At 37.6% G+C, this 25,779-nt stretch overlaps 1 protein-coding gene across 1 annotated transcript in view; it reads right to left on the bottom strand.

The window, feature by feature from the left end:
- Positions 1–25,779, bottom strand: part of VEPH1 (ventricular zone expressed PH domain containing 1) — a 187,565-nt gene that overhangs the window by 153,546 nt on the left and 8,240 nt on the right. The window contains exons 3-4 of the mRNA XM_054579995.1: positions 17,723–17,938; positions 7,915–8,089 (exon numbers count right to left, since the gene is read on the bottom strand). Of these exons, the coding sequence (XP_054435970.1) occupies positions 7,915–8,089; positions 17,723–17,938 (391 nt within the window). The remainder of the gene's footprint in view (positions 1–7,914; positions 8,090–17,722; positions 17,939–25,779) is intronic.

Below are 25,779 nucleotides of genomic sequence, written 5' to 3' on the forward strand. Positions count from 1 at the left end.
GCATGTCTGTTTTCTTCACCAAATTAGGGAAGTTTTCTTTTGTTATTTTTTTCAAAAAGGTTTCCAATTTCCTGCTCTATCTCTTCTTCCTCTGGCAAGTGCTGGATTGCTTAAAGTTGTCCCACAGGCTGTTTACAATACCCTCATTTTTTTGGATTCTCTTTTCTTCTTGTTCTGATTGGTTGTTTTGCTTCCTTATGTTCTAAAACATTGATTTGATTTTTGGCTTCATCCAGTCTACTGTTGTTTCCCTGTAAATTGTTATTTCAATTAGTGTATCCTTCATTTCTGACTGGGTCTTTTTTATGCTATTAGGGTCTTCACTAACTTCCCTGAGTGTCCTTATAACCAGCATATTGAACTCTGCATCTGATAGATTGGTTAGCTCCATTTCATTTAGGTCTTTTCCTGGAGTTTTGATCTGTTCTATCACTTGGGCCATGTTTCTTTGTCTCCTCATTTTGGCAGTTTCCCTGCATTTGTTTCTATGTATTAGGTAGAGCTGCTTGACTCTGTCTTGGTAGTGTGGCCTAATGTATTAGGTGTCCTGTAGGGTCCAGTGGCACAGCCTCCCCTAACACCCAAGCTGGGTACTCAAGGTACACCCTTTGTGTGGGTTGAGTACACCCTCCTCTTGTAGTTGAGTCTTGGTTGCTGTTGGCAGATTAATGAGAGGGGTTAACCCAGGCCAGTCAACTGCAAGGATTGGCTATGACCACTTAATACCAACCTCTGCCCTCTGTGGAAGACCAGCTGTGCAGGGGCAGAGTAGTGCTCCAACTTGGTCTGCAGCTGTCCACTGGGTGCACTGGCCCTGCGTTTTCCCAGGTGGTGCAAACCAAGATCAGTCCCCACCTGTGTTTTGCCTGGGGCCACCCTGCCAGAGTTATGAAGCAATCTGAAATGATTACTACTTGTGCAGGACTTGAAGATTTCCAGGTGAAGCTAAGCTGTGAATCTTGGCTGCTAGTTCCAGGCCTGGGAGGCCAGCTGTTGCTTGTTTGAGAGGATTTAGGAAGTTGTGCAGCACGAGCGCGAGGACCAGTCATTCTTATGGAAAAGCATCTTGGGTGGGCCTATAAGTTGGGTGGGGTGGAGTCTCTGGGGATCTCGAAGGCAGGTCAGTGTTAGCGAGGTTGGAATCTTAGATATGGTACCAGTCTGCTTGGTCTGTTGGGGGAGGACCCAGACAAGGGACAATGGCCTCTGTTCGCCTTGATGTCAGATACCCCAGCCTCCCCCTGAATGCAACTGGTGCTCCTGGAGCTGCCACCCTGGTGCTGGAGCCCACAGGGAGTGAGTCTGAGTAGGTGAGTCTATGTGTGCGCTCTTTTAGAGGAACTGCTTGGTTCTTCTACTGACTCAACCCCCTCTGGTTTTTGCAGCCAGAAGTTGTGAGCACTTATCTTCCTGGCTTCCTTGAACCCTGGGCTTGGGGCCTGGTGTGGGGCTGGGACTCCTTGCTTCCAAGACATTCCTCTTGAATTTTTATCTACCATATGTGGATGTGGGACCAGTCCATTCCATGTCTGTGCCCCTCCTACCAGTCTGGATGGATGTGGTTTCTTAAATTCCGTAGTTGTCAGACTTGTACTCAGCTAGATTTATGCTGGTTCTGAGTTATGGTTGTTCTATATCTTAGTTGTAATTTTGTTGTAGTTTTGTGAAGATGTGAGCCATGCCTGCCTATGCTGCCATCCTGACCAGAAGTTCTAGCACTACACCTTTTTAATTACGGATGCTTTATGTCATGATGAACTCATTGTAAATTGAAAATATTATAAGTTGAAAATACATTTAATACACCTAACCTACTAAACACCATAGCTTAGTCCAGTATACCTTAAGCATGGTCAGAACTTACATTAGCCTATAGGTAGGCAGTTATGCTAAATTTCACCTCAAGAGTAATTGAATTTCTCTTCTTCTCACAAGAACAGGAGACAGACAGGCATTTGTAGACAAGATAGGATGTGAAAACACAAAACACAACATCCAGAAATCCCTGGCAACACAGGATCTTATATAGTATCAGTTGTTTATCTTCATAATCTTGTGGCTGACTTGGAGCTGTGGCTCACTGTCACTGCACAGCATCAGAAAAGTATCATTCTGCATATGGCTAGCCCAGGAAAAGATCAGAGTTCATAACTAAAAGTTTGTTTTCTACCAAATGTGTACCACTTTCACACTATGGTAGAGTTAAACCATTGTGAGCTTGGGGCGGTCTGTGTTGTGACTTCGCAATGTCTTGATATCTGGAAATTACTGCCTCCTTCTCCTTCCCAAACCTCCCCATTTTCTGCAAAATTGTTGTGCCTACCTGTTCCAGTGTATTTCACTTGTGATTTTAAAATCAGCTTGTCATCTTTCACAGAACCTTTGTGGGGATTTTGTGAAAATTTCATTGTATTTATAGATTAACTTAGAGAAAATTGACATGATTGCTACATCACTTTCCAATCCATGAACATGGTTTATCACTCTATTTGCTTATCCTTTATTTAATTACTTTCAATAAAATTTTATTATTTTATTTTCAGAAATCATATATTCTTTTCTCTAGGTATCTTTTACGTTGCTAGTTTATTATTTTTAATATTACATTTTAATTTTTTATCAGCAGTGTATAGGAAAACAATGGTTTCTATAAATTAATCTCACTTTCAGCAATTTTTCTGAAATTTCTCTTACTATGTCCAAGAATTGACTAGAGAGTTTGGGAATTTCTGCTACAGGTAATCATGTTTTAGAAATAATAATTTTGTCACTTTCTGATTCTCATAACCAGGGTTATATAGTGTCATCATAGATAAAAGTTAATTTAGTGGCATTCTTGTTTCATTCCTGACTTTAAAGGAGTGCTTCTAATGCCTGGAAAAAGTCCAACCATTGTTAATATAATGAGAATGGTTTGCACAACATAGACGTAACCTGGCAGCCAAGGAAATGGACTGGAATGCGCATGTGTGAACAATGAGACTTCACTCTACTAGTTAGTGAGGGTGGTAGATGCCATTGAGTGAGCATGTATACTGTGTGGCCATCACATTCAAAATGACTGAAAGAGTAGAGCAATGAATCTGCATTAAATTTTTGTGTTGAGCTTGAACATCACTCCGCAGAAACTATTCAGATGATTCAGAAGGCTGCAACTATGGGCAACTGGTGATTGGCAGGTTTATCACAACAATGCTCCTGTTATGCATCACATCTGGTGCAGAGGTTTTGGCAAAACATAAAATCACCCAGGTGACTCAGCCCTCTTACAGCCCAGATGTGGTGCCCTTTGACTTCTGGCTTTTCCCAAAACTAAAATCACCTTTGAAAAGGAAGAGCTTTCAGACCATTGATGAGATTCAGGAAAATACAACCGGGCGGCTGATGGCGACTGGAAGAACTGTGTGAGGTCCCACGGTGCCTGCTTTGAAGGAGACTGAATCGTCATTGTTCTATGTACAATGTTTTTCGTATCTTCTGCAATAAATATCTTTATTTTTCATAGTACATGGCTGGATACTTTCTGGAAAGATCTTCATATATAGTGGTGAAATGTTAGAAGTGTATAATAAATATGCTTTTAATCAGTTTAAGAAGTTTTCCAAATTTCTAGTTCATAAGGTTTTTTTTTTCATGGATAGGTACTGAGTTTTATGAGATGCTTACTGATCACATGACTTTTTCCACCTTTAGTCTTTATTGTGGGGAATTCTATTTTGAATATTAACTTATCCTCTCATTCCTGGGATAAATTCACCTTAGTCATTATGAACTTTATAAAATGAAGATAATGGGGGGGGGTGGGATGTGTGGAGGAGGGCAAAGGGGAAAAATAGAGACAACTATAATAGAATAAACATGACTTAAAAATTATAAATAAATAAATAAATAAATAAAATGATAGTTTCTCCCTCATAAGATATTGGGAAAATTATATGAATTAAAATAGCAGTATCTGGTACAGAAAAATCACTCAACGAATGTGTACTGCCTTTTTCTTTAAGCATTGCCAGAGTCATTTTGCTAAAATTTTTCTTTGTGACTTGTGTATATATGTTTATAATTGAGATTAGCCTGTATTTTCCTTTCTTATATTGTTCTCATCTGGTATTGCTACCATGGCTCTAGCTGGCCTTGTCAAAATGGTCAGAGACTAGCTAGACTCTGACATTTCAGATAATTTTTAATTATTTGAAAAAGTTTAGATAAGAGTGCAATTATTTTTTGTATATTTGTTCTAATTTGCCTATAAAACTAAATGGGACAGTTTTTTGTTTTTGCTTTTATTTGGTGGGTTGATTTAAAAGTACTGATTCAACTGCCTTATTTGGTAGAGAAAAATTCAGGTTTTCTATCTCCTTAGCTCTGAAGTACAAATCAAGGCAACACTGCTAATGCCTTTAATCCTCTCTCCAAAAAGACACCTGCACAATTTCCTTCTTGCTGGGAGGGTTCAGAGAATACAAAACAGACAAATGAAGTCTAAACAAAATGAGTAAAATAAACATGTTTATATTTAATGTAAAAGTAAACACTATTTTTTATATGTACTCATTAATAATGAGAAGTAGCAAAAAATGGCTTGGAACTATGGAAATATTTTACTCCAGGGATAAATAGATAAGCTCATTTGACAAAGCCTCTCATGATTGATTTGTAAGCATAATGGAGGCACTTGGTTTGGAATCAGGGACAGACATGTACAATATAATTGAACAATTATGATTAATAATATCATCCGAGTGTAAGGGGCAGTCACCACTGGTACACCACACACCACGAGGATTGTCTGGCCCCATCTGGTCTACATCTTTTAATTAATGTTTTAAAATGAAAGTAGAGGGGTTCTTTTCATAAAATTTACAGATGGCAAGAACCATGGAAGAACTAAAGATACATTGAAATAAAGAATTATCATCCAGTATCTTCACATGCCAAAACAGTGGCCTAACCTCTTAAGAATAGAGTGTAAAGTGATAAAGGTAAATACTTATATAAGGATGTCAATGGGCATGTGATCCATGTCATTTCAAACAGAGACAATGCAATTAGATATGGAGTTTCTTTTACTTAATTGGTATTCATGAGGATGTGGGCTTTTCACTGCAGAGGCCCAGAATGTGGAGCACAAGAGTGAAACTAATCCACAGGAAGCAGAGCTCAGGAATGACTTTTGGGACCACCGCTGAGCCCTGAATCAAGCAACATGGGCAGCTGGATATACTCATGCACTTTCCAGTCATGTGTTCCATTGAGGAGCTTTTCCTTCTCCTCCTACTTCTTCTACTTCTCCTCTCCTCCTCTACCTCCTTTTCCTCCTCCTCCTCCCTCTTCTTCTTCTTTCTCTTCTTCTTCATCATCATCCTTGTCATCACAATTATTAAGACATTTATGAGTATACCTAGGGTATCTGTTACCTAAAATACTATTAATTGGTAATATGGGATAATAATAGGACTACTGTTATGGAATTGTTGTGAATATAATTAATATAAAGTAGTAATACAGTATTTGGCTTAAAGAGAGCATGAAATAAATTTTAGCCCTTGTAATTATTATGGTTATTATAATTATTATTGCTATCATTGAATGGATGTTGATTTGGGGGGATTCAAGCATTGCCTGGGCAACTGAGCCAAAACCTAAGATTTTATACTTCTATAATTCTAGTCTTGTAAAAACTTAGATCAAACCAAACAACTGTAAACTTTAACATTTTCTGTAGAAGTAGAAAAATGGAAGAATAAGGGTTCAGATAAAGATAATGGAACTCAAGCAGGAAGTTCTAAAGGGGGAAAACTATAGGTAAAGAAAAGAAATCTTTTTGATGTTTCCAAAGGCTATTTGGCAGGAGATATATATATGACAAAAATTTGCAGAGCTAAAAACTCACTATTCAGATATAGCAAGATCATTTCTGCTTTGAAGCTCAAAGTTTGATGTGCTCATGTGAGTGATTGTGAAGTTTTACAGACATATCTGTCCTAAAAATCTAAACCCTGAAATATGTAGCCCCAACCTTTTAGGTCAAATTGTCATTTATTTTATGGTAATTTTCATTGTGCCAGATCAAATAAACCAAATCATTTGTTTATTTCAAATGCTTGCAGTGAATTAAGAAAAGTGTATTTTGCATTTCAAAAGATTTCTTTGTCATTGAAAGTGCATTTAAAAAAAAAAAACCCAAATACATGACCTAAGTTCTTGGCACCTACAAAGAGACAATTTAATTTTTTTTTTCATCTATCTGTTACTTATGAGTCTAACTATCATGGATTTAAAATGTGTGGTGTGTATAAGTGTTCGTAATTCCTATAAAATCTGTTCCAAATATGTAGCCAAGATGGTGAAAAAAAATAATTGTTTTTCCAGACATTTAGCAACTTTAATATGTATAAAGTGAAATTAGCAATTCAGTCCTGTAGCCAAGAGAGTGATACTGACTAGTAATATTGATGACAAATCTTCCCAGGGGAGCACAGGGAGAGTGATAAACTTCCACTGTCGTGGCTGGGGTTCAGACATATCTGGGCATCTGGCAGACGACTGGGGTGGCTGGTCAGATGTCTGGGGGCTTGGGGTGGGTGACTCTTCTTGGGAATGTCTGGTATAATAAACAGAACCTCAGTCCTTGGCAGGCCATAGGCATTTTGAGAAATGGAGGACTAATTTCTTGCTAGCTGGACTCTTGGGTCAATAGTGGAGCCCAGGGAAGAGACAGTTTATATAATATAGAACTGTCTATTGACCACAAACTGGGTAACATAGTTTGGCACTGAGAGCCAAGCAACCCTGCTCTGGGGCCTCGCTACCAAAAAGGAACCCCGAGGAGAAATCCAAAATCCAGGTGTTCTCCCTGACCCTGCTGAATGAAATTGGTGGACTGAGGGCTGGTGGCTCCTGAGCTTCAAGGGGAGCAGCACAAAAGGACAGACAGGCAAGGCAGTGTGGAGTGCAGTCTATTCCTGGGACCTTGATGGCAGTTGCAGCTGCAGAGTTGGCTGGGCCCAGGGTGGCGGAGGTGGAAGTCACCACAGCCTGCCAGGCTGGGAAGCATGGAGAGACAGCTGCATAGGCGTGTTAAACGGTCTGGACACCTCAGAAAGAGAGCACATGCAGGGCTCCCTTGGGGATGCCAGGAAATACTTTGTCTGGGAGCACTTGACAGGGGGTTGATGTTCACTTGTGCTTGTGTGGAGGGGGTGCTAGTAAAATGCAGGCCAGAAACTCACGGGCCTCATACAATTTTATTGATGAGCACTGCAGACATTTCGGTGCATATTAAATAATACCATATATTTTTCTCTTATCCAAAATCTTTAAAAAACATGGTTTCTGATTTGAAACCAAAGGAAAAATCCCAAGAAAAAGAAAGTATTTTGAGTGGATTAATTTGTTTTCTTTCATTCAAATGTAAAACAGTTAACAGAGGTTAACTATTAACTTCTGATTTGAGATTTTATGATAGAATTTAACACAATTACAAATCAGTCATTCACATTTAAGAAGTCTTTACACATTTTCCTGCTTTTGGAAACCAGAGGAAGAAGACATTATCCATCTGCCACTGAGAGCAACAGGATACATTTCACTCCGTGCAGACAGACACACTTACCATAGTCCGCAGATGAACAAGGTGACCAGAAGCATGGAAAACACAGTTCTCCAAACTGAGAGATGTAGAGTTAGAGGGAAGCTTACAACTTCTCTAATGAGTCCAAATAATTCATCTGCCCAGTGAAGAGACACAGACTCAACTGGCCCAAGTAACCTCACCTGTGTTCACAAGTTAGCTAGTCGTAAAGCAGAGTATCTAAGGTATCTCTCAATCCTCTAGGTCTCACTTTCCACAAACTGAAAACACTTTTCAAAGACTTCTAAAACATGTCCCCAAGCTCAGCCTTCACACCATACCTTGGAGTATGCTCTTGACTATCACTTCTGTGTGATCAGCCAGGAGATCCGCCTCAGTGATCGCCGCCAGGGACAGGTAGTTGGACATATTCCTGCACAGTTCCTTGTTGCCTCTGTGGAGGAATTTCACTGCGATGGGGATGGCTAATGCCATCACTGGGGGCCGGCTGTAATTCTGAGGAAATGCAAGAAAGCAACATATACTAAGTGGCTCATTATTCATTCATTTATTCATTCATTGAAAAAAAAGATTCCTTGAGTTAAGCTCTCAAAGTGCAGCTGTGACAACAAAGGCTCTTCCCTGTTTTCATTGTATTTGGGAACTCTTGTTCTTATTAGGGAGACTTAAAGGCAAACAGACAGTTAATAGCAAAGGCTAATGAGGGCCATGCTAGGCAAAGTTCAGGGTACTGATGGAGCAAAGAAAGAGCACCTAATCCAGTCTTGCAGGTGGTGTCAAGAAAGACTTCACAGAGGTGATGTCTTGGTTGAGACCTAGTTGATGAATAGGAGATAGCTGGGTGAGGGCAAGAAAATGAGTGGGCAGAAGGAAAAGCACACATGGAGGCACAGAGGGGAGACAGAGTTTGTGCATTTGGGGAACTGTGAATCCTTCATTATGGATGGAGTGCAATACATGTGGAAACACTGGGGTGGGGAGGCAAGAGAAGGGACTGGAGAGGTAAACAGGGGTGTACTTATGAAAGGCCTGGCGTGGCATGCTATGGAGTTTGGATTTGATCATTAGGGTGATCAGAAGTCATTGAGGAAAAGAATAATATCAGATTTATGCTTGAGGAAACAACCCAGGGAATACTGAAGAAATTGCTTTCTGACTGTATCTTAAAATCTAAAGTTTCAGCCCATGAGATTCAGAAGAAAAAAATGAATGAACACAAGTAAAGGAATTTTGGATTCTAAAATAATTCTCTTCTTGATTTACTTTGTGATTGAACATCAATATCTTACATATAAAATAATGCTATCAGCAGTTAAGTACCTAATTTGGGAATAATATTTGGAAAATACAAGTTGTTTTCTTACAGGTGAATGGTATGTTTTCATTACCATCAATGTTTTTGACCATTGACTCCACCCAGGGACTAAATATAAAGCAAAACTTGCACAGTGTATAGTGTGTTCAGGAAGCTGAGTTCATGTTATTATATTAGAGATAAAAAGTGGTTGTTTTTCCCTAACTGTTCATGTAAAAAGTGCTTATGTCTTTCCACCTTGAATTATCCCCTCTAATACCTCCTACAATTTTGGGGTTTTGGTAGATGTTCAGTAAACCTTTGTTTAATTAAATAACAAATAAAAAAACATGTTCATCTATTGTTACAGTTGTCACTGGGAACATAATGTAGGAAAGGCAGAGGGGGTGGGGGATCCCACTGGCACTTCTCCCTCTCGCTGGTATCATCCATGGACAGCAATGGCCCAGTATGAGTCCAATGCCCCAGTGCCATTCATTTTCCGGGCTTGTTGATGGGGCAGGTGAGTGGTTACACACTCCTTAGCTGATTCCAACTTCCAGAACCATCATCTCAGGTACTTCTCACAAAGACATTTCCGCTCTTGACTTTAACAGTGGTCAAATGACTCAGACCTTGGCCAGAGAATCACATGGTCCTGGTCCAAATGATGGGTTCAAGTTATCCAATTATAATTAAAGAACTATTAAGGGCTCCATGAAGGAGATTCTGTTTTCTGATGGATTCAAAGCACTGATAATGGAAGATGGAGTAGGTGCCACCATCTCATGACTTCAGGAGAGAATTTATTTGAAATTCAAGGCAATATTGCTCTATATGAGAGATAAGCTTAGAAAAACTAGGTCCTTTTGAGATCCTTTGAGCCCCATGCATGAGGGTGTGCCTTAGGCCGGTTCTACCCCTAAATTGTTTTAAGTGAACCAGTTAAGTCTCTTGTACTTAATTTTTTATTTCTTCCCAGTCCCTGGAAACAAAAACAGATAATCTCTGATAAACCCTTAATCCATTCCTGCAGTATCACCCATGTTCCAGACTCAGAGGTCAATCTGACTTCTGAGCAGAGAAAATGAATATTTGGCAACCTAATCTGACATCACACCATGAAGTCAGCCATACTGAAACCTCTGACCCTATTCCTTGATGACAAATCATGCTTAGATAGCAATTTCACTTACTAGGTTTCTGTCCTAACTTCTCAGAGTTCCTAAAACTGTAATACTATCAAAAAGACCATGGCCTGCAGCCTTACTTCTCTAACACTAGGTTTATCTCCCCTCTTGGTGAATTGAATTAGGTCTGATTGGTCTTGCCCATTACTGGTATGATGAACTGTGAGGACTCCCTGAGAAGCTGGCTGCTCCCTTTACTTCAGTTTTGGACATCTGAAGATGTGTCTGGTCAGCCACCCAGAATCCTTTGTATCCACTGAGGCTAACTTACACCAAGGGATTTCCAAGAGGCTGGTACACAATCAGTCATGCCAATTTACTCATCCACAGTAAGGGCGTCTCCCAGGTCATACCTATGTAACCCTTTCACATTATTAGGATATCAGGAACTAGATTACTAACCAGAATTTTCACTCATGGGCAAAAGATCTGATCGGAACAAAGGAAAATTCTGTGAGGTATATCACCTGTGCCAGGTGAAACCTCACCAAAATAATACTCCTCACTCTAACCAAATCACTGTCTTTAGTGACCAGAACTGCAACAGAGTCAGTCTCTAACCTCTAGGCAGAGCTAGATAAATGTGCCAAAATAATGACTCCATGGGGCACATTGTCTTTTTGTTGACTTACTCTTCAGACCCGTAGTCTTCAGGAAGGCCAATTCATGTGTCCATTTTCTCTATTAAAATCCTATTCTACTTCTGCTCCCTTGAGGTTCTATTCATATTACCTCACTTAGAGCATTAGATGTTTTCTAAACCCTTCAATCCTTCCTATACGATTTCTTGGGTTGTTCTTATACACAGCCAATTTCTCCATTATGTATAACTTTTGTGAGTTTAACTTTTAGATGACACATTTTTGTTCCTCTGATGGCAGGTCAAAGTCCTCATTTTGAGACTAGAACACAATCAACCAATTCTTCTCAGAGCTTCTCTGAGCTTCCAGTGAACTGTAGGCCCAAGTTTATTGTATCTACTCTGGGTCCTTAGCCAAGAACATCTTGCAGCTAGAGAGGTATACATCTTGCATTAGAGGTCTAGGTCACCTTTACCTGTAACTTGCTGAGAAACCACGCACAGTGGCACTGGGAAGTACAACTCAGGTGTTTCCAGCTAATTGTAGACACAGGCTGGCAGAGTGAAAGGTCAATGGAAATCAGTATTCCCAGCAACTAATGTTTTTGCACTTTGGATGAGAACTAACACTTGCCAGCAACAATGAAATAACAGGCTGTCTTAGCCAATTTGATCATATTCTTTTTCCAAAATTCTAGATGTTCTGAGAAAAATAGCAGGCAGTTATTAATGTCTGTAAAGTGTGGTTCCAAGGGAAATAAAATCCCCTAAAAATGTATATTGTTATTATTTAAAAAAACTTTAACATGCTCAATTTTTCTGTTTTCCTCCCACATAGGTCATCTAAAAATCTCTTAAATGACAGGAGAAGTGAAACATTATGCAAAGAGCAAGTAGTTCATATAAACACTAAAGAATTGCGACCAAAGGCTCACACAATCTCTAAACAGTGTCTAGACAGTTCCTTGTGTATCAAGAAGCCTTGGGCATGGCTAACAGCAACAGGATGTGAGTGAGGGGCTGGGAGGCCAAGATAAGGCTGGATAGACATGGGTCCTAGGACCTGATAGGTACTATAGAATCTCCTTCGCTCTCAAGTGATGCAAAAGGAGTTGCTAGTGCAGAAGATTTCAGGCCCATGAAACTGTTTTATCACTAAGGTTCTTTGGATCATGGGAATGCTAATGGCATACATGCTGAGAAAGACCTATGAATACCTGTACAAATAAACCACTTTAGCAGGAGCTGTTAACTCCAGAGCCCATGAGAGATCTTGACCCTCAGCACAGACGTGTGCATGTTGGTATGTGTATCGTCTTACACACAACTCAGTGCCCAGCACTCAGGAAACAAGTTCAGTGAAGTACGGGGTAGAAATAAAGACATGTTCACAGGGACAGTTATATTTAGCTGGAGAAGCAAAACAAGAGGCCCTTGTTCTACAGATGCCAAGAATTATATTTCTTAACTAGATTAGCACCAATTTGAGCTCTTGGTGGAGATTTTCCTTTTGAAAATGTACTTTGGGAACATTTCCCAGTGTTTTAAAATTGAAAAGAATAAAGCTAAGTAGAAGAGATATTTATCTGAGGTGATAGCAACTAAAAAGCTCTTTGGCTCTTAGGCCTTGAATTCAAGAAAGAGCCACAAAAGAGTAGTCTCAAGAAATAGTAAACATCATTTATTAAAATAGTTATACTATGGTTATCCATCTAGCATCATTGATCAGGTAATCAAACTAAATTTGGATTTATATATAAAATGTTTTGTTCTTAGTAGCATGGCTATACATCAAATCTATATGGCACATATTCTTAAGTTTTCCCAGTGTATTTTCTGACGTGTAATGAGAGAGTGGGTCTCAGGATCCTGGGGGTGTGCCCCAGTTGCCTCCCATTTCATGCCACTGTCTCATGTGGCTTTAATTGAGGATTAAGGACTTTGGCCCACTCTGGGAGAAGGGTAGCTGTTGTGGAAGCCAGAAAACAATGATGTGTCTTGAACCATTTGTTCATTCATTCATTCATTCATTCATTTAATACATATTATTTTGAGCACCATTCGCTTATTCTAGGTGCTAAGACTACACTAGTGAATAAAACAGAGCTTATATTTTGGGGATGGGGAGATAGGCAAAGAACAATGGCTATAATAAATACTTAAATTAATAACCTTTTACAAAGTGTTGAGTGCTATTTTAGAGTCTTCTGTGGATGATACTAATGGTGATACTAATCAAAGTCAATACTCATGCAGCAATTTCTGTATTCTAAAGATTTTATGTCTACTTTTACTATGTCTATTTATTTAATCCTCACAACAAACTTATGAGGCAGCTACGCTTGTCACTTGCATTTTACAGATGACAGAATGAAAGCACAAAAAGATTAATTTGCTCAAGATCGCACTGCAAGTAAATGATAGAGCCGGGTGGCCGATTGAACAAACTTCTAAACCAACATAAGCAATCCTCCCTCTAAGAGTTGCATTGGAAATGCTCTCAAAGTTGTCCAAGGCACATTGCATACAATGCCAGTCAAGGGGCAAATTTTGAATTCTCATGAAACATTAACTGGGGAAGAAGAAATAAGAAAATTGAAGTGTGGAGTAAAAGAGAAAGATTAATGGGGTCCTTCTAAAGAGGAAATAGAGATACCTTCTGATTTTCCAACAGTAGGTTTGGGGAGTACTCCTATCCTTCCTTCCAAATAACCACCTTGGGCAATCATCCTCTTCCTGGGGGTCATCAACAGCGTGAACAGAGATGAGACAGAGATAAAATGCAGTGCTAACTGGACAGCAGCTCTGCCAAGTGATCTGATTGGAGGAGAGGCTCTAACTGCTCTAGAATTTCATTCTAGTACATCAGCTGTGTCAATGAACCTTGAGGTGCCTTTTAATTTTTCTCAACTGTCTCCAGGTTTGGATTTATCCTGGAATGTTATGTGCTTTGTGGAGGACACCTTCCTCTTTGTAATTTTTCAAGTGGCAAAAATATAGGCAGTGGACAACTCCACACATAAACCTGGTCAGAGGGAGCTGTGGTTTGAAAATAGGTACTTCTGGATAGTGGCTAGACTACACAGGGACATTGCTTTTATCATAAAAGATGCTTTTCATGAGCAAGGAGTTTGTTATGCCCATTTTAAAATTGTCAGAACAGAGGTTTAGGTAGATAAAATAAATTACCTCTCATTTATATATGACAAATAGCATCTGACTTTAAGGTCCTCAAGCTCTAAAGCTCTTTGTTATTCCACCTCTCAGCATCTCCTGGGGAAATCAGAATTTCAAACCAGAAGGTGATCTGGTCCATCCTTTGTTTCTTAGTTGACAGTTTGAGAGGCTTGTCTAAGGACTCAGGATGGTTTGTAAAAGACATATCATCCAGCCCTGGCAGGTGTGGCTCAGGTGATTGGAGTGTCCTCCTATAAGCCAAAGGGCTGCCAGTTCGATTCCTGGTTGGGGCATATGCCTGGGCTGTGGGTTTGGTCCCCTATCAATGTTTCTCTCCCTCTCTCTCTCCCTCCCTTCCCCTCTCTCTAAAATCAATAAATATTTTTGTCCTATCATCCAAGGCAAAAAAAAGCAGAACTTGGAAGTACATGCTGCACACCTGTATTGATTTTATACTGAGGAATGTCTAGAGGGTGAATTCTGGGATTTTATATTATTTTAAGATTAATCTAGGGACCAAGAAAACAAAGGACTCAATATAGGAATTGGCAAAAGTAGGTTTACAGTTGTGAGGGTACCCAACAGTTTATTCTTGTATTATAATCTATTAATTATTGTGTTACTTATTTGTACAACTGTAAACCTACTTTTGCCTACCACGTATTATTACTCATTAAAAGAGGAAGAGGAATGGTCCCTTGGGGTATGTTGGAGTATAGGTTAACAAAGGTAATTTTGGGGAAAATAAGACAAAGCTTTTTGTGAGTGAATATATTTATGTTTACAATGACAGTGAAGTGCCCAGAAAAAAACATCGAGTGAAATGGGCGAAGACATGGAAAGAGCTGATGGGCCCTGGCCCAATGCCGGGCTTCCTTATCTGGGGAGGAGGGGTGGAGAGAGAGGAAATAACTTTTTCTTCTTCTTCTTCTTCTTCTTCTTTTTTTTTTTTTTCTGTTGTGCAAGCTAAAAATGCTAAGGATGTCTTTTGAAAGTTGATCTATACTGAAAAAACAGAATAGAATAGGAGTCATCTGGATTTATACATGGTTCCCACAAGAACGTAAATTACAAGTAGGATAAAATCGTCTTTTCAGTATTTACTGCAAGCCAACAATTCTCCTTAAAATTTGGTGACAGCTAAATGCCAGTGCTGGGACCACAGCTCTGCCTGTGGTCCTGGAGCTGACTTTCTGGGATCACATCCCCAGGGGTGGCCAGGACAAATCGCTGACCCAGGCTGAAAGGCGAGTTTCCTTTTGGGGCTTCCTGACTTCCACTATAAAAACCTCCTGCCTCCTTGGAGGGTATACTAAGGACACCCTGTGCCCACAATGGCTCTACAGGCTGGTGTTCCTTGTCCCCCTCAACCAAGAGGATTATCCCTTTGCTCTTTTCTCAATCTCTTCCCAAAATATCAGTGCTTGTCTTCAGGACTCTATCCTCAACAATCTTACAAACTCATTTCCGCAGTATCACTGAGTCATTGACCAGCAGTAAATTTAGCATTTTTATTTCTCAAAAGTGTTTGCTGCCTTCTCTCCCATCGTACCCCCAAGTTTTAAGTAGGAGGCATAACACCTTACCCAGAACGAAACATCCCTTTGCCTTAGAATTTAGCACTTTGGAAAGGGCAACCTTCTTTTCTGATCTTGGTCTTATTTCTACCCATGTGAAGCTATTGAGCACCTGGAAGTTGACACTCCAAAGATGTGCTGAAACCCACACCAGATTTATAAGATTTAGTATTAGGTTGGTCAAAAAGTTCACTTGGTTTTTTTGGTAAGACGACTCTAGTAGCGCTTAGTTGTCTTTAATTTCATTCGAGATAATTTTGTTAGATTGTATTGCGACAGCTATCATAACAATGTGTATTAAAAAAAGGCAAAATTGGTGAATTTTTGTGTAGCCATGTTAATACTGAAAATGGAAGATAATACATAACATTTTTGGCATATTATGCTTCATTATTTCAAGAAAGGTAAAAATCCAACTGAAAAGCAAAATAAGATTTGTGCAGTGTATGGAGAAGGCGCTGTAACTGATTGAATGTGTCAAAAGGGGCTTGCAAAGCTTTTGTTAGAAGTTTCTCGCTGGATGCTCCATGGTCAGGTAGACCAGTTGAAGTTGACAGTGATCAAATTGAGACATTAATTGAGAACAATCAATGTTATACAAGGTGTGAGATAGCCAGCATATTCAAAATATTCAAATCAATAAAGTTATTTGTGAAAATGAAAAACATGTCTTTTATTTTATGGAAAAATCATACCAACTTTTTGATCAACTCAATATTAAAAAAAGTAAAATATTTCATTAATTTTTATATTGATTACATGCTGAAATAATATGATTTTGGATACATTGAGTTAAGGAAAATATATTACTAAATCAATTTCATGTGTTTCTTTGTACTTTAAAATGTTGCTACTGGAAAATTTCAAATGACCTATGCGGCTGGCGTTTGAGGCCTGCACTCGGTTTCTCTTTGGCGGCACTCTTCTGGAGTCTAGACCAACGGTATTGGAATTGTAGTGGGAGCTGAAGAGTACAGATGATTTGTGAGTTTCTGTCTGAATGTCCCTGGAGTGGTACTTTGGAGTACATAATTTGTTTCTGAGGTATATCAATAACATATTTAAGATAGCCAATAAAGAACAGATTTATTAGGTCTTTATGGTTACATCCAAGCAGCATTAATTTCTCATTAGCTTTGTTGAAATCCCCATTTCCTCTCCTCTCCTCCCCTCCCTAACCCTAGAGATAAAAAACAAAACGAAACAAAATTAACAAAAAAAACAAAACAAAAACAAAACTGTGATAGTGTGCGTAGGGTCCTTTGTTCAGTTGGCCAGTTCCTAGACTGGATATGAAATATGCTCCAGTTAAGCATAGACTACTGTGAGAAAAAAATAAAAGAAGAAGAACTGAATCTAACATTAGCCGCCCCACACAGTGCTAGACATAGTCAGAATTCCCTGGACTGTGCTTAGTGGAACCACAGTTCTGAGGGCTATTCATGTATGATGTGTTAGGGGTGGGGTGGGGGGAGAAACATCATGGGGGAATACATCAGAGCAGAAAATGCTGTACTAAACACTTAGCCAGCTTGCTTTATTCCAGGACTTTCCAGAGACTTTAATATACTATGAAACATTGTGATAGCTCAAAAGGAAAACATTGAGTTCAGTGTTTACCAACTTATTTGATCCAGGGTTCTCTTTTGAGAGACACCTATCACCATGGATGGATGGTAAAATTTGTCATAGACAATGTTGCTTCATCTGCATTTTACAGGGAGGAAACTGTGGTTTAGGAAGTTAAGTGTCCTGCCCAACATTTTAATCTTACATAATTGTTTTGTGGCTAAGCCCAAATTCCAAAGATGTTTATGCCAGAGGAAAGAATTTAAATATGATCAGAACAGGCAAATATTATTATTATGGAGAAATTGCAATACACACAGAAATACACTTAAAAATGACTGAGTTAATTCTCTCCACACATTCCGTGCTTATTGCCCCTCAGTTCTCCACTCCCTTTTTCAGACTCCTTGGATGAAAGAAGTCTCCTTTTCTGCATTTTCCAATATTCCTCATTTAAATCTTGGCACACACGGTTTTATTGTTAGCTTTTTATACGTACATGTCTTATCTTTCCAAACAAATTAGCGCTTGCTGTAGTTTTCCTTTGAACTCCTCACAGGGTGTCGTGCATATAATAGGTTTATTAATGACCAGACTGTCTGGGTTAGCTATTGATGGTTCGTGGTATCTTTTTACAGTAGCCAAACACAACAGAACATTGGCTCTTGGTTCAGAGACACCACGTGTTCACCTAAACGGCCAAGCCAGTATCAAATAGCATGATGTCGAACACTGACATACCTGTAAAATGCAACTCATGATATCGGAGGCGATTTTTGCATGGGGAGTGTCTTCGTCTCTCCCGGAGGTTCTCAGGCTGTGTTCCAAGCAGGAGTCCCAGAGAGCCACGAGGGCCTTAGCGTGCTTTTCAATGGACTCTGTCTCTCTGATGGCTGTTGTGATTCTTGTGATGCAGATTTCAACCACGGCCTGGTCATTGTTATTAGTTTGGTAATCCTATTTGGAAGAAAACCTTCATGTTATATAGTACTCTGGAAAGCTATGCTTCAAAGGCCTGACAAAATACAGGTGTGCAACACCATGTGCTAGGAGCTGATGCTGTAAAGCCCAATACAACACACCTGCCTTTGAGACGGGAAGGTGGACTTGTGGAGGAGGCAGAGTTGGCAACGAGCTCAGATGGAGCAGGTCTGTGTATCACAGATACACAGAGAGGGATCAGTGAGAGTCCAAAGGAGCTTAATTATTCACTTGCAAGTGGGTTTAATCTTCAGGCTATTTAGGTGTCTAAGCCCGTTATTGTTATTATTTTTTGCTCTGACGTTGCAGTGACTTTTGTGCATTGTTCCAAGTTACCTTCCTGTTTCTCCTCCCACTCTTTCTCTCTCTGTACACAACAGATCATTTCATCTTTCTTTCTCAAACAACGACCAAATCCACTTTATCTTTCCCCAACTCAATTTCTCCTCATTCCTCTATTTTAATTTTCCCTTAAATACCTAATCATTTTTCCTGACAGATGATGTGACCCTTCAAAACACCTAAATGTGAAAACTAGGCCCATTACTTTAATTTGGAGATTGGTCTGACTGTGAACTCCGCGTGGTGGGCTGAATCCTACACCAGCATAGGCCATTAGCTGGGAGGTGATGGGGCTTTCTATCCCACTGCAAACTATAGTGCTAACAACCTTTATAACTGTTACAACTAATGTTGCAGGAACCATCTTATGCACGAAGCCCTCGCCACCCTGTAGATTAATTCGAGTCTAGATATCCCAGAAGTGGAAATTTCTGAGGCAAAGCACAGCAACATTTTTAAGGCTCGCAATACATTCTGCCCAACTATTTTCCAGAAATGTCTTACTGATTTATATTCCCATCAACTGGGTGAAAACATGCTCTGCCTATTGTACCTTTGCAAGAAGAAAGTATTTTTGTTTTGCTAGTATGATCAGTGGAAAACAATATCTCATTGCTGTTTTACTTGGAATTTCCTTGATCAGAAGAAAGGTTGACTATTTTGTCATGTTTATTGGCCATTTGTATTTCCTTCTTTGGAAATTGCCCACTGTATTCTTCTGTTTATTTTTCCTTAGATGACTTCATTTTTTTTTTTTTTTGTTCTCCCTTGGTGCAATATCTTTTTCTAGTAAGGATATTAAGTCAACATTTGGCATATTGCTTGGGAATATGTCTCCATGCTTCAGTATTTTCAGATTTTTTTTTTGTTGCTATGTATTGACATGCAAATTTTTTTGGTAGTCAAATATGTCAATCTTTTGGGATCTTATTGTTTTTCCTTTTATAAATTGAAAATTTAAGTTATTTATGATTATCGATTAAAATATAGAACTGAGGATATGAAACCATAATGTATCACATACAGATGAAAAATACAAAAGATTAAGAGGAATGGAAGATAAAATAAGATAGGCTATAAAGGATATAAGGGCAATAATTTTTGTTGGCTTTGTTCAGTAATTTATTTCCAATGCAATATTATGGAAAGATAAAAGATAAATTCTTGTGGAATATATATATGAATAAATAAGATTTACAGAATGAGAGATTGGGTGGAAAAGATAATAGTTGATATAATACTTTAGAGCTTTCCAAAATTGATAAAAAGCATAAAACCCAAACTCACAATATACAATGAGGATTGACTAAGAAAATGCAAACAAAATCATGTCTAGAAATATAATAGAACCACAGAATACCAGACACAGAGAAAATAATAAAAAAAGAAAAATATATTAACTATAAAAAAATGACAAGTAAACTGACAATAGATGTTATAACCACAATTGTGAAAAATCCTGAGAAATAAAAAGATTGCCAATCTAGAAATTTGTATCCAGGTAATTATCATTCAAAATTTAGAGCAAAATAATAACTTTTTAAAAAAACAAACAAACATTGAAGCTTTGTTGCTAACAGATCTTTATGGAACTGGACTTTTAAAATGTACCCTTCAAAAAATAAAAACTTGAATTCAGAAGAATGATCAGAAAACAAACAGGAAAATATTAGGTACTCAAAGTAAACATTGGCTGAATTTTTAAAAAATCAGTGATTTTAAAGAATAGTTTCTAGGGAATTAAACAAGGTGGAATAAAAGTGTTGCTGAAGAATGATATGTGAGATGGGCATTAAAGTGTTCCAAGGTCCTTATGGTAAAAGGAGAATAAAGCTATTGAATAACTTTAGATAAGTTATTGTAATTCTACAAATGTAAGAAGGCGTGAATTATGAGATCTTCCTTTATGAAGAGAGAGAAAAGACTGCCAATGAGGTTGTGAGTTACATTATGCCTTAAAAAGAATTCTACAAAGACATGAATTGATGGTATTAGCCTCTCATTTCTCTGCAATTTCTTTCATCTCTTTCAAAAGAATTGCCTTTTTCTCCTATTTTCAGTTGTATTACTTACTGTAGTGTAATAGACCATTTTAAAACAATATCTTAGTAACAAAAAAGTAAGTTCTCTTTCAGTTTCTATAAAGATCTTCAGTTATTATTTTGCAATTTATGATAAACTTTTAGAATAGTTCCTGGCACATGGTCAGCACTACATAAGTATTAGCCATTGTTACATACTCAGATGAGACTTAAACTGTATTATAAAGCAAGTCTTAACCACTTCCAAACAACTAGTATCATGGAGTTCACATTCTCTGGCTAGAATGCAATAAAATTTTAACTTAGCAACAAAAAGATTACAAAAATTGTTTGGGAAAATAAAACACAGACTTCTAAATCACTATGGGTCAAATAGGAAATCACAGCCAAAATAAGTATTTAAAATTCATAATGAAAATAATATATCTTGAAAACTTGTGGAGTTAAGCTAAATGGTCTTATACTTACATTTATGGTTATAAATGCTTTTATTAAAATAAAATAAAGTAAAAAAATCAATAAGTAGTAACACACCTGAGATTAGAAAAAGAATATAAAATTCAACCAAAGAAAGAACAAAGAGGAAACTAGTAAACATTAATGAAATAGTTAATGAGAGATAAAAAGATCCCATTTATTAATGAAGTAAAAGCTTTTTAGAAAAGACAAAGCTTTGAAAATATCAATGAAAGAAAACATCAGTGAAAAAGTGCATTTAAGTACAGGTGCAGAAGAACACAAGAAAAAATACAAATAATTATATGCCAATAAATGTGAAAACTCAGACAAAACATACAATTTTCTAGAAAATAAATTTTACAAAAAGTGACTAAAGCAACTGCCCCATTTTCTTCAAATAAATTGAATCAGTCAATTTTCTCCAAATAAATTAAATCAGTAGTTTAAAAATCTACTTAAAAAAACCCAAAACAAGACAAATCTCATGATACCCAGAAGGTTTTATAGTTTTCTATGAAATCAAGAAATAGGTCATTGTAATCTTATAAAACTCTTGTATACAGTAGAAATATGAAGACATTTCCCAATTCATTTTATGAGACTAGTATGTGTAAGTTGATACCAAGCCAGATAGACAGTAGAAAAGGGTAATTATAAGCCAATCTCAGTTCCAAAACTCCTTTAAAAGTAGCAAACCGAATCAGGACATGTATTAAAATAAGTACCAGATTTCATTTTATCCCAGGAATGTGAAAATCTATTAGTGAAATTCAGCACATTAACAAATTAAAAGGGAAAAAAAGATCTCAAAAGAGCAGAAAATTAAATAATTCTTAGAAAAATGGGAATAAAAGGAAGTCTCCTCAGTCTGATAAAAGGATATTAACTAAAAGCCTGGGGCAAACATCATAGTTACATTGAAAAGTCAGGAAACTTCCTTTAAAGAATGAGAAAAGGACTCCTATTATCCTCAGCTTATTCAACATTGTTCTGGAGTGCCAGTCAGGACAATGAGGCAAAGGAATCATATAAAAGGCAGAAGGATTAGAAAGAAAGAAACAAACCCATCACTATTTTAAGATAATGATTATTTACTTAAAAACTCCAAAGAATGTCTTTCTCTCATCCTAAAAAATAATCCTTTGTTGACTCCCTAATGCTGTCTAATTGCCACCCCATTTCTCTGCTCCTCTTTATAGGAAAATGCATTGTCAATGCTCATTCTTTTCAGATCTTTTCCTCCCATTTCGTCTTTAACTGCAACCCAACTTTTCACCCCTACCTATCCAGTTGTACTGCTTTTCTCAAGCCACATGACCTTCAAGTGCCTGAATCAAAGGTGAATTCTCAGTCCTCACCTCACTAGGCCTATCGGCAGCGTTTGACATGACTCTGTCCTTGATACAGTCTCTTCAGTTTGCTTTCAGGACATCATGCTCTTCTGACTTTGTCTCCTTGCCTACACTTTCTCTCAGGTCTTTACGGGTCTTTCATCATCTTTGTGACTTCTAAGAACTGGGATCAGTATTTGGATTCTCTTAATTTCTTTCTATGTTCATTCCTTTGGTGATCTCATTCATTCTTAAATCTGATGACTTCCAAAATGATAATGTCCAGCCTAGACTTCGTGCCTCACCTCTAGACTCATATATCCAGCTTTCTACATGCGTCTCTGCTCAGACATCTGACAGCCCTTATTTTGCATGTCTACAGCACAACTCTTGATTCCTTCATACCTCTCTCCTCTAGTCTCTTCCTCCCTCAGTCTTCTCCATCTTACTCAATGATAATTTTATCATTCTAGTTTTCCAGGTCAAAAACCTTTGCAATTCTCTCTCATTCTCTCTCTCTCTCCGTACCACATCTACATCCACAGCAGTAAACCCTGTTGGTTCCACCTTCATAAAATATATCCAGACTCTGAACACTTCTCCCCACTTCCATTGCTCCATGATGGTCAGTCTCTGTTCTTCTTAATCTGTATTATTGCAGATTATAACTGGCCTCCCTAACTCCACCTCTGCCTTTCCATAGACTGTTCTCAAAATAGGAAAAGGAAAATTAGTTCATGCTACTTTCTGGCCAGAGTTGCCCAATGGCTGCCCAAGACCCCATGTGATCCAATCTCCACTTCCCTTCTGTCCTGTTGTTCTTTGACTTCCCTGCCTTGCTCCCTCTATTATGGCCACATTGGCTTTCTTGCTGTTTCTCAAAAACTCCAGGCTGCCCCCAACTTCAGGGCCTTTGCCCTAGATTTTTCTTTTGCAGGCCTGCAATGATTTCCTCCAGGTATCCACAGGTTCTGCTCCCTCATATCCAAGTTTTGCCTAAATGCTGGCTTCTCAGCATGTCCTACCACCTCTACCCTGTTAAAAATTCAGAATTCTAATATCTTGTCCTTCTCCTCTGCTTTATTTTTCTACACAGCACTTACTTATCCTTTTCTAGTATACTACATATTTTTCTTATTTATTTTGTTTATTTTCTGTTTCACCCAATTAAATGGATGATGGCAGACATTTCATTTATTTGTTTAGCTATTTATTTATTTTGGTTTATTGTGCTCAGATCTGTATCCTTGGCATCCAGTATAGTGTCTGTAACATTGGAAGGTCCTAATATATTAGTTGAATAAATTGAAAAAGTAGACAAATTATTAGTATTAATAAGAGAGTTATGTGAGACTACTAGATATAAGGTCACTACACAAGTGGTATTTCTGTTACAATCACCTTAAAAATAGTTGTGAAATACAATTTTTTAAAAAAGGATGCCATTTATAATATCAGCTAAAATATAAAATAGTTATAAATTGAAACAAGATGTGTAAGACTTTTAAGACCCTTATGAAAAAATTATAAAACTTTATTGAAAGATACTTAAGAAGAGCTAAACAAATAGATATACAAGATCTACAGATAAGACTATACCATGAAGATGTTAATCTTCTTCAAATTAATCACAGACATGATGAAATTCCAATCAAGGTACTACAGAATTATTCATAAAACTTGAGAAACCTAATATAAAATTGTTAAAGAACAAAAACTCATGAAAGCAATTTTAAAGAAGGAATTGGGGATACTTGTCCTACCAGATATCAATACTTATTAAAGTAAGAGGTAAAAGGTAAGTTACATTTGGAGCAAGAGATGTATAACATGTATAAGTAACAAAGAATTAGTACAAAAATATACAAAAAACTTTCAAATTAATAAGACTATATATATATATACATATATATATATTTAATCTCCTTAGAAAAATGGAAAGAAAAACCCCCTCAAACATAAACAAGTACTTAACAAAAGAAGAGAGCCAAATGACAAGTAGCAAATGAACTTATTTTTAAAATGGTCAGCTACCCTAATGAGGGGATTGCAACTTTTAATAGCAATCATTTGCCTAAATTGAAAACACTTTAGAAATCTGATAAAAGCAAGCATTGGTGAAATAAAGCTGCTGGTACACTTGCACATAGCTGATGGGAGAGTAAATTGGTACAATCACACTGGAGAACAATTTCAGAAGGTTGAAAATACACAAAGCCCTCAAACTAGTTGTTTTACTTTGAGTTGTGTACCCTAGAAATACCAGCACGTTTGCCCAAATTGCTAGTTACAAGAATGTTCACTGTGGCACTGTCTAAATAGTAAATGTTCATCAAACAAAGAATGGGTAAACAAATTGGGGCATAGTCATGTAATGGAATACTCTATCCCACTGAAAACAAATGAATTGGAAATGCATGTACTAACATAGCCAAACCTCAAAAACATAATATTGAGTTTATGACTGCATTTATATGAAATTTAAAAACAAGAAATATAATACTATAAGTAATTTTTAATCATGATCTTGTAACAAAGAAATGAAAACATGCATAAATAAATACCACAATCAGGATATTGGCTACCTTTGAGAGAAAAGGGAGAGGAAATGGATTAGAGATTGACATGCAAACGATTTCAATTTTATCTAATTGGTTCACTTAGGTGATTTTTGAGTGCCTAACATTTTTTATTGTTAATAACAAATTAAAGAGAACTGGCAGAGAGATGGAGCAACGAGGCGTGGGTCAACATCTTGGAGAAGGTGGAGGTGGGAGTGGGAGGAGACAACCTCACCTGAAGTAGTCTGGGGGGAGAACCAAGGGAGTAGAAGAAGTGATTATTAGGTAAAGGCATTGCAGAGAGGACTTCAAATGAAAAGACTTAAAGTCACATTGGGGAACTTGGAGAGGATTTTTAGAGCAAAGTCACATTTCCAAATCAAAGGGAAAAGACAAAAAATTTTTAGCAGTGTTTTGCGGGAACGGGGGGAAAAAGAGGGCTTGAAATGCAGGGCATGATCTAGTACATTTCAATTATTTTGTGAGTGATTTTAGAAGAAGGATTAGAGGCTCACTTAGCAAATTTTCAGATCTACAAAGCTAAGAATGATAACTAAAATATTGGACAGAATCATGATTTTTTAAAAAGGGATGGATATCTTGGAAGAAGGACCAAAACACAAGAATATTATTGCAATGGTTTAAAATGTGACATAATTCACTTAAAATTTTTTAAAAAGTTATCCAATTACAAGTCTTGATTCAACCTGAGGATCTTGGCACATCACAGGACAAAGGTGGCCAACTATGTGATGTTATTATTGAAAATAAATTTTAGAAACAGATTATATGACTAGGATCAGCAGTTGTTCTAAGCAATTTGTTCAATACTGGGCAATGATACATTACAATAATAAATTAGGAAGATTCCAGGGTAGGTGAACCAGAATGTTGAGAATGCAGGCAGTACTAGGGAGTTACAATGAAGCATCTTCCAAGAACTTGAAAATAAGATTGTCCTTTAAGGATTAAACAACAGCAACAACAACAAAAAAATCATTTGTATAAGTGGAATTAGCCAGGTACTGGGCTAACCCAAGATGCTGTAGGCACATGGATGACTTCACAAGTGAGTTAAATAT

The sequence above is a fragment of the Pteronotus mesoamericanus genome, unplaced genomic scaffold (genome assembly GCF_021234165.1).
Source record: "Pteronotus mesoamericanus isolate MK-2021 breed Mesoamerican mustached bat unplaced genomic scaffold, CSHL_Meso_final contig_116, whole genome shotgun sequence".
Classification (NCBI taxonomy): domain Eukaryota; kingdom Metazoa; phylum Chordata; class Mammalia; order Chiroptera; family Mormoopidae; genus Pteronotus; species Pteronotus mesoamericanus.